The sequence below is a fragment of the Orycteropus afer genome, unplaced genomic scaffold (genome assembly GCF_000298275.1).
Source record: "Orycteropus afer afer isolate SDZICR_OR568_19922 unplaced genomic scaffold, OryAfe1.0 scaffold00024, whole genome shotgun sequence".
In the NCBI taxonomy this organism is placed as follows: domain Eukaryota; kingdom Metazoa; phylum Chordata; class Mammalia; order Tubulidentata; family Orycteropodidae; genus Orycteropus; species Orycteropus afer.
Genome location: NW_006921611.1, coordinates 3466106 through 3475309, shown reverse-complemented (window position 1 = coordinate 3475309; position 9204 = coordinate 3466106). Strand labels below are relative to the sequence as shown.

The 9204-nt window shown below is 38.2% G+C and overlaps 1 protein-coding gene across 1 annotated transcript in view; it reads right to left on the bottom strand.

Moving 5' to 3' along the window:
- Window positions 1-9204, bottom strand: part of KCNU1 (potassium calcium-activated channel subfamily U member 1) — a 245574-nt gene that overhangs the window by 234934 nt on the left and 1436 nt on the right. The window contains 2 exon segments of the mRNA XM_007935054.1: window positions 3995-4114; window positions 6985-7201. Of these exon segments, the coding sequence (XP_007933245.1) occupies window positions 3995-4114; window positions 6985-7201 (337 nt within the window).

Genomic DNA, 9204 nt, shown 5'->3' with positions numbered 1-9204 from the left:
CCAATAAGCAGCATCATGATAAATGGAGAAAAGATTGAGGTTGTCAAAGAATACATGTTGCTTGGTTCATCGACGCCAATGGAAACAGCAGTCAGGACATTAGATGACATGTAGCCTTGGGCAGGTTGGCTGTGAAGGAACTCTTTCAAGTGCTGAAGAGCAAGGATGTCTCCTTGAGGACTAAGATGCGCCTGCCACAGGCCATGATATTTCCAATTGCCTTGTATGCATGTGAGAGCTGAACAATGAATAGGGAAGACCAAAGAAGAGTTGATGCTTTTGAGTTGTGATGCTGGCAAAGAAAGCTGAAAGTACTATGGACTGCTAAAAGAACTAACAGATCTGTCCTGGAGGAAGTGTAGCTAAAATCCTCCTTGGAAGTGAGAATGGCCAGACTTCGTCTAATCTAATTTGGTCATGTTGTCAGAGGGGACCATTCCCTGGAGAAAGATGTAAAGCTTGGTAAGGTGGAGGGTCAACGAAAGAAGGGAAGGCCTTTGATGAGATGGATTGACATGGTGGCTGTGACAATAGGCTCAAGTATAACAAGGATCATGGAGCTGGTGCAGGAATGGGTGGTGTTTCATTCTGTTGTGCATGGGGTCACTATGAGTAGGAAATGACTTGACAGCACCTAACAACAACATGTAGGGGAGAGTGTGCCCAAGACCATGTATAGGCTTGGCAGACAATGTTTCTACAAGTGTACTTGTATGTTCTGTAAGAATTCTCAGGTATATAGTAGAGCTGACAAGGGACAAAGTTCTAGTTACTTCTTGGGCACAGCCAGCTACTCAGGGGGAGTGAGTAGTTGGATCTGTGGGCTTGGGACCAAAGTTTCAGGGGACATCAAGCTCAATTGGCATAACATACCACACAAAATACTGTTCCACATCCTATTGTGGTGAGTAGTGACTGGGATCTTAAAAGCTTGCAAACAGCCAATTAGGTGCAATGATGTGTGTCTCTTTGTTCAGAAAAAAAGGAAGAGTGAAGAAAACCAAAGATTCATGGAAAGAATTAGTCCCAGCGACTGGTACACCATACGATCCTCACCCTGTATGACTATGAGACCAGAAGAACTACATGGTGCCCAGCTATCACTGTCAACCACTCAGAGGGGGATCTATGTAGGAGATCCTGGATAGAGTGGGAGACAATGTGGAACAAAACTCAAAATCACTTGGGGGGAAAAAAAAAGGACCAGTTTTGCTAGTCTGATACAGCCTGATGGAACCACTGAGACTATGACCCCTAGCTGCCCTTCAGGTCTGGAATTGAACCCATTCCTGTGGCTTCCAGCCAAGTAAAAGATAGGCAAATGAGGTGAACATTTGGTAGATATACTCTTTTGAGAGAATAAGCATGGCAGAAAGAAAGGCTGTTTACGCACAGGGAGACAGCTCAGGGGGCAGGAGTGCATGGAGGGAAGGAGGAAAGAGTTAACTATGAGGAGGAAGTGAGAGGGGAGTTGTTGCATTGTGGTAAATTGTAGTCAATGTCATGAGATAAAGTGTATATGAACTGCTGCATGGAAAGTGAATTTGCTCTGTAAATATTCGCCTTAATCACAATTAAAAAAAAAAAAAAGAGAGAGAGAGAGAAAGAGACAGAGAAGAGCCCAAAATTTCAAAAGGCAGAGAGCAGAGAGGCACATTCCCAGAAGACAGAACAGTTCCTGCATTCTTTACGATGATATTTTTAGTTTTATATTGGAGAGCTTTACAAATTTAGTGTTGAGCAGCCTGTGTGGTGCAAATAGTTAAATGCTTACCTACCAGCCTAAACATTGGTGGTTAGAACTCATGCAAGGGCATCTTAAGAGACAGGCCTAGTGACCTGCTTTTGAAAAGTCATAGCTTTGAAAACTCTGCGGTGTTCTACTTTGCACACATGGGGTCTCCCAGAGTCAGAATCAATTCCACAGCAATAAACAAAAATTAATTGCATTCAGAATTAAATAACATTTACCAGAAAAGAACAATGCCTTTGATGAGTATAAAAAGCAGACTCACTGACATTGAGTTGATTCTGACTCATAGTGACCCCATTGGATATACAAGGCTGTAAATCTTCATGGAAGTAGATTGCCTCATCTTCTTCCCATGGAAATGCTGGTGGTTTTGAGCCACTGACCTGGTTAGCAGCCAAATGCTTTACCCACTCTGCCACCAGTTGTTGTTGTTTGCCATCGAGTCGGACCCAACTCGTAGCGACCCCTCCTTGGCTTTCTGAGGTGGTATCACTATGGAAGTAGATTGCCCAGCCTTCCTTCCGAGGAGTAACTGGTGGGTTTGAACCACCAGCCTTCTGGTAAGCAGTCAAGTGCCTTAGGCACTATGCTACCAGAACTCCCATCCCTATAAAAAGGAGAAGCAGAGGATAATTTCTAGATCAAATATGTCTTCTTTTACTATACCACAATATGATGGCAGCAAACTGCAAATTACAGGCTCCTTGTATTTATTTATTTATTTACCAAATCAAACTATGTTACTAGAATAAAGATCACTGCAATATTAATTTGTGGGACACCTGCTGCTTTTAAACCATGAGATACAAATATTGTCCTGACATAGTCTGTTCTCTCAAGGAACTCACAAGTGTGATAGGCATACACCCAGACAATTTTTATAATATACGACAAGTTTTTGATGGTTTTTACAGAAGCTTAGATGAAGAGCTCTTACCCTAATTGGAGGTTAAGGTAAGATTTCCCTGAGGAGATGATGGCTGAACTGACTTTCAATCAGCCCCAATTACATAGATAAAAAACAAGATGTAAAGTGACAAATACCATAAAAGAATGTTATAGATTGAATTGAATCTCTCCCCCTAAATATCTGTTGGAATTCTCTCCCTTCTACTTGTGTATGTGATGTCATTTGGGAATAGAGTTGCTATGTTAGTGAAGCCATGTAAGTGTAAGTTGTGTCCTGAACTTAATCACTTCTGTGTTGTAAAAAGAGCAGATTAGAAATAAGCATATCAGGGGAAACAGACTACCAGATGATGACAACAGAGGCAGTTGCCCAGAAACTCCAGGACTGCTGGCAACTAGAAGCTGAAATCAACAAGGAGGACCCTGTCTTAAAGCCACACTTTGAATTTGGACTTCAGTCTCTTGAACTATGAGAGAACAAAACTCTGCTCGTTAAAGCCACCTATTTGTGGTATTTCAGTTACAATAACACCAGGAAACTAAGACAAGGAGCAAAAACATTAGTTTGTATAATGGGAAAAAAAAAAAAAAAAAAGGTTAGTAGAATCAAATGCAAGGAAAATAGTTATATATTTCTGGACAAATTAATTCATTTGATGTCAATTTATTTATTAACACCTGCTACATGTTGAGCTTCCATCTAGGTATACTGGGGCTCTGGTAGCATAGTGCCTAAGGTATTTGACTTCTAACTAGAAGGCTGGTGGTTCAAACCCACCAGCTACTCCTTGGAAGGAAGACTGGGCAGTCAGCTTCCATAGAGATACTGCCTCAGAAACCAAAGGAGGGTCACTATGAGTTGGAAACTACTAAACGGCAGTGATATAGAAAGAATAAAATACACAAAAATTCTGCAATAACTATATAATATAATGTCACATAATTATATTCTTTCTAAAGAAAAACAAAGGTGCTCTGGTGGCACTGTGGTTAAGTCATTGGGCTGCTAACCAAAAGATAGGCAGTTCAAACCCCACCAGCCACTCCACATGAGGATGATGAGGAAATATACTTCCATAAAGATTGGAAACTGGATGGGGGTGGGGTCATTGTGAGTCAGAATCCACTCAAAGACAGTGGGTTAGAGAAAAGCAAAGCAGGATAAATGATGGGGAGTGGTAGACAAAGAAGATGGAACTTGAGAGGTAGTAATATTTTAGGTAATGTCACCAGGGTATATCAGATGATTCTGGGGATAAAATGATAGACAGAGGCTATAATTACACTCATGGCTGAAGTTAATTAGCAAGCTAACAAAGAAAATTCACTTACCAGCACTTGCCCCACAAAAGTCTGTGCAGAAAGCAACATTTGTATATGATCACGAAAGACTCCCTGGAAGTAGATTATTTTTGAATGTTTATTTTTGATGCTTTCCTTTACGAGTAGTTTCTGTAAGCAACAGAAATGAATTAAGTGAGTAAGCTAGTTCTCAGAGAAAGAAAGCTGCTGTATTTGTGTGGATGGAGCCTCTTGCTGGGTTATCAGCCAGGAATTGCTCCACCTTGTTTAATCCAAGGAACTCTGATGTTATTTATTCATTATTCCATAAAGAAAATTTTACTGGATTTGCATTTTACTATGTGACTTTGTAATTCTGAACTCTATGGTTTTCATTTTCATCCTGCTGGTCTCCATCCAGACCCTGCAAACTGCCATTATTGAAATGATCAGGATTGGGAGCAGCATACTACCTTCTGCTCTGGAAATACATGCCTTAACATTTTCTATCAAGATGCAATGACAAAAAAAGATTACCAACCGATTTTTAGGTGACTACTTAAGTATCTGTGAAGAGAGAAATAAAGAAGAGTCAGTAATTTTATGTTGCTTTCGATCCCTTATCTGGTATCACTTCCTGAAATTATAACCCTCTTCATATCTTCAAAATGCCTTTCTTTGTATCATTGAAATGTAATAAATAAATATATTGTTAACTATAATAAATTAATAAATATATTAATAAATATAATAAATATATATTTTATATAATAAATAATAACTCTATGAGGTAGATATAATGGGTATTAAATCCACACTCAGCACCCAGCAGAGCTGTGGGAAAAAAACCTGATGATCTGCTTCCCTTAAGATTACAGCCAAGCAAACCATATGGAGCACTTCTACTGTAACACCAGCATCACCATGAGTCAGAATTGACTCAAGGGCAACTCACAACATCAAGAACATATAGGTAAGGACCTGAGATACAGAGAAATTAAGTGTATTGTCCAAGATGAGGTGATAAGGAAAGGCTGGGTTCTACTGGTACCCATGTTTTTTTTATATAGTCTTGAACCTCTATCAAGGAAGACACAAACTAGGACTGACTGCTTCATGCTGAAATCCTCTGACTTTCAGAAAAGCTCATTTAATGTAAAATCAAGGTTTTGAAATAGCTTATTTTTCTCACTAATTTTCATGAATGGTATAATGGCAGGTCTCATTAAATGACTCTTTGATAGAGTTTATATCCTGATCAATGATTTGTTCTCTAATTATCAGTCTTATCAGGCACTCCTGAGATGTCTGAGAACTTATTTTTTAACTATTCAATATGATATTAATATGGTACAGTCAGTTGAACATTTTAAACTTGGAAGTGCCATCTGTGGAAAAACCAGTTGGCCCTAAGATATAATAAAATTGTATTATGAATGTATAAATGTTGTCAAAATGTGCATTTAAGGGGAAAAATAACTCTCCAAGTAATTTTTAAAGTAATTTTTCAGAGTAGCTAGATTAAATGACATTTTTTTGCATTTGGTCAACTTTCCCAAACAAAGAGATAGCAATCTCAAATGAGAGAAGTCAGTCAATGTCTATCAAACTCTTTCTTTAAGGCTCAAAATCAGAATAGGATAGCACTCTGTTCAGACACCATCTTAACATTTTTTAATGTTTACTTGCTATTTGAAATTAAAAGGTACCCCTGGACTGAAAAGTAGATATGAATGACACTCATAGTAACACATTAAAAACACCAGCAAATATAAACAATTGTCTTCTCACATTTTTGTAATAACACAAAAATAAGTATAATGGAGAAGAAGACTCATTCTATGAAACAAGAAGACTAAGGTTCAGTTGTACATTAAAAAAAAAAAAAAAGGTAGAAATCAGGAAGTGTCTTTATCACACCCATTTGTATACCTGATCAGCCATGTTGAGAAGTCAGTATCCAATAATTTTTCCTCAATTTTTGTGCTACTGATTAAAGCCTTCATTCCAGAAATAATTATCAATGCAGTGAGCTTATCTAGCAACAAAACCTATTAGCTTCAATATAAAGTATTTTTTAATGAATTCCATGTTGCCAATAATTTTAAAAACTGAACTGATTATTATAAATTCTGCTATCTAATTTGAAAGTTTAGCATTAAAACCAATGTATCAAGCAAGTTTTCAATATTAATTGTAATAAAACACAGGTAAAATGTGTTCTGCTATGAAAATTACTCTAATCCATCAGAGAAAGAAACCAAGTTTAGAAAACAAAAATAGAGGCAGAGCACCATTGTAGCCAGTGCATAAGAATGCTCTTTACCTTCTATCACTAGTAGTAGAGGGGACATGGTGTAACATTGGGAAGTTTTATTTCAAGTTCTTAAGCAAAGTCTCATGTGGACAAGAGATCATTATTATGATCAACACCATTTGCCAACTATTACTCAACAAGTACCATACCTTGCAAAGCTGGTTTGAAGCATGAACCGTGTGTACATTTGCACCTGTGGTTGGATGACATGTGCAAATGTGAGTAGGTATTTGTGTGCAGGCATGTGCAAGTGGTATCTTGTGCTAGCATGGTATAGGAAAGGCAGGGTGTATATATAAGTTCATATGCATCAGGCATGTAAGATTTAGGAAAGTGAATTTGAAGTTAATGTCTTGTTCCTTTTGGCCTCCCTCCTAGTACCTAACAATTATTATTTGAAAATTCAAAATAGATACATATTTGTGGCAAAATCATGAAATTTTTCTTTGGAAGAATGACCTTTTCCAGAGCTAATGTTCCTCACCATCCACACAAAACATTGGTCCTCCAAGAGGGAGTGAAACAAGAGGCCTAGGGGGATCTTCAGTAGAGGCCTGGGATCCTGTTTACCACCCAAGCAGGTCCTGTCCTGTTCCAGGGCTCCAAATCAGAATGGGCTGTTACCCAGGAAAATTGAGTGAAGCCTAAGTCATTTTCTAAGCACAAACATATCCAAACCTGTCTCTGATCTTCATACAGAGGAATTCCAAATAAGGGAACTGACCAATAGAAATCTTCTTCCCTTCATGATTCGACATTTTTTTAAGCTCGTAGAGATGAGCCTGTAACAGTATAGGATGAAGAGTCCACAGAAAAAAGTCACAAAGGAGGAGAGAATAAATGCTACTTGGATTTCAGTTGGGCAGGCCATTTTTTTTTCCAATCTTTTCCCAATTTCCTTCTGTAGTTTGGCTTGGAACACAAGAAATGGAATGGTCAGGCTTTTATGATGTCATGACCACATGGTAATGATTCCAGCAATTAGATTTTATTGCATGGCAACATCCTAACGCCAGCTATAGTAACCAGCAGTTCCAAGAACAAGGGTCCGCTAACTACAGCAATGCTGACTCACTGGTTTCATGTTAGTGAACAGAGGTAGAAGGCTAGGGCCCACTACATGGATAATCAGAATTTTAGATCTGATTCTATTACTGCCTGTCTGTATAGTCTTGTGGAAATCATCCTTTGTGGCTGTGGTCAAGGTCCCTGAGGTGCACAAATGGTTTGTGCTTGATTATTAATCTAAAGGTTGGAGGTTCAAATCTACCTAGTAACTCTGCAGAAGAAAGTCCTGGAGATCTGCTTCCAGAGAGAGCCAAGAAAAACCCTGGGGAGTGCTTCTACTCTGTCATACATGGAATCATCATGAATTGAAATTGACTTGATGTCCAAGACTTTGTTTGATGGGAATGGCCAGCTGACTATCTCTTTGTTTTAGTCAGTCAAACAATTTCAAAACAAAAACTTTTAAATGAAATGATAACCAACCATCTGTGCCCATGAACTGTTGCTTCACCTGCAAAGATGCCAAATTCTCACTAATGTTGGAAGGACAGATGAAAGAAATATATCATGATATTTTTTCTTTTAATCTTTTAAATAAGAAAGACACTCTATAAATTGCAAGTATTGAAGAAGGTGATTTTACTAGTGCAATCATTGATTGATGTTATTGGAGCCTACAAATCTGTTTCCCTTATCTTTTCTTTTAGGACCCTCTCCTTTCTTACTTTTATTCCTGCCCTGACAGTAAAGTTTCAGAGGCAGAGTTCAGAAGGAGAGCGATTTATTTTCTCAGATGTTTTCAAAGCTATGAGAAATGTCATGCTTTCAGTATGTGTTGGTGGCAGGCAAAATGTCAGAGACATTGGCAGCCTAGTTGACCTCAGTTACTACAAAGATGACCTGACATGAGGTGATGGGACCCAGGAGAAATTGTGTTGTCTTGGAGCCTCCCATGACTCTGCTCTGTGCGGTAGACTATTTCTCAAAGACAACTATAGCGTTTTCTAGAACTGCTGCCACGGTTGTATTTTCTTCCTTTAAGCTTACCTATAATTTCATTGGGAGTTCTGGTGGTGTAGTGCCAAAGGCATTTGACTGCTAACCGAAGGCTGGCAGTGAAAACCCACCAGCCACTCCTTGGAAGGGAGATTGGACAATCTACTTCCGTATTGATATGGTCTCAGAAATCCAAGGAAGGGTTGATGTGAGTAGGATCCAAAACTATCATTGAGCTAGCTAAGAGACATGGGACAATATTGTAAAGAACTCTACTCTAGGAGGTAAGAGTCCTGAGTTCCAGCCCCAGTTCTTCTATTAAATTACTATGTGATGTCTAATAAGACATTCGTTTTCATAGTTTTATGTTAAAGATAAAAAACAAAACAAAACAAAATTGCTGTTGAATTGATTCCAACTCATAGCAAACTCATGTGTGTTAGAATACACTGTACTTCATAGGTTTTTTGTTTGTTTGTTTAATATCACTCCTCGGAAGGAAGATGGGGCAATCTACTTCTGTAGTGATACTGCCTCGGAAACCCAAGGAGGGGTCACTATGAGTCGGGTCTAACTCAATGGCACATAACAACAACAACAACAACAACATTTTGTGGAGGTTTTAGTGAAAGTTTACATAACAAATTAGATTCCCATTTGATAATTTTTGCAAAAATTGTTCAGTAACTATTACAGTTATCACAGTGTCTCAATATTCTATTTAATTGTATTCTGTTCCTTCCATTTCCAGTACTCTAGTTTCTCTACACCCTTATATTTGCTTTTGAGTAATTGTTGATCTTTGGATCTCATACTGATGGTTTTTAAGTATAGTACCCATCTTACAGGTAATAATATTTATTTCGTGTTATTTCACTAAAAGGTGAAGTCAGGATACGCTCGGTTCTAGGTTTATTTATTTATTTATTTATTTGTACCT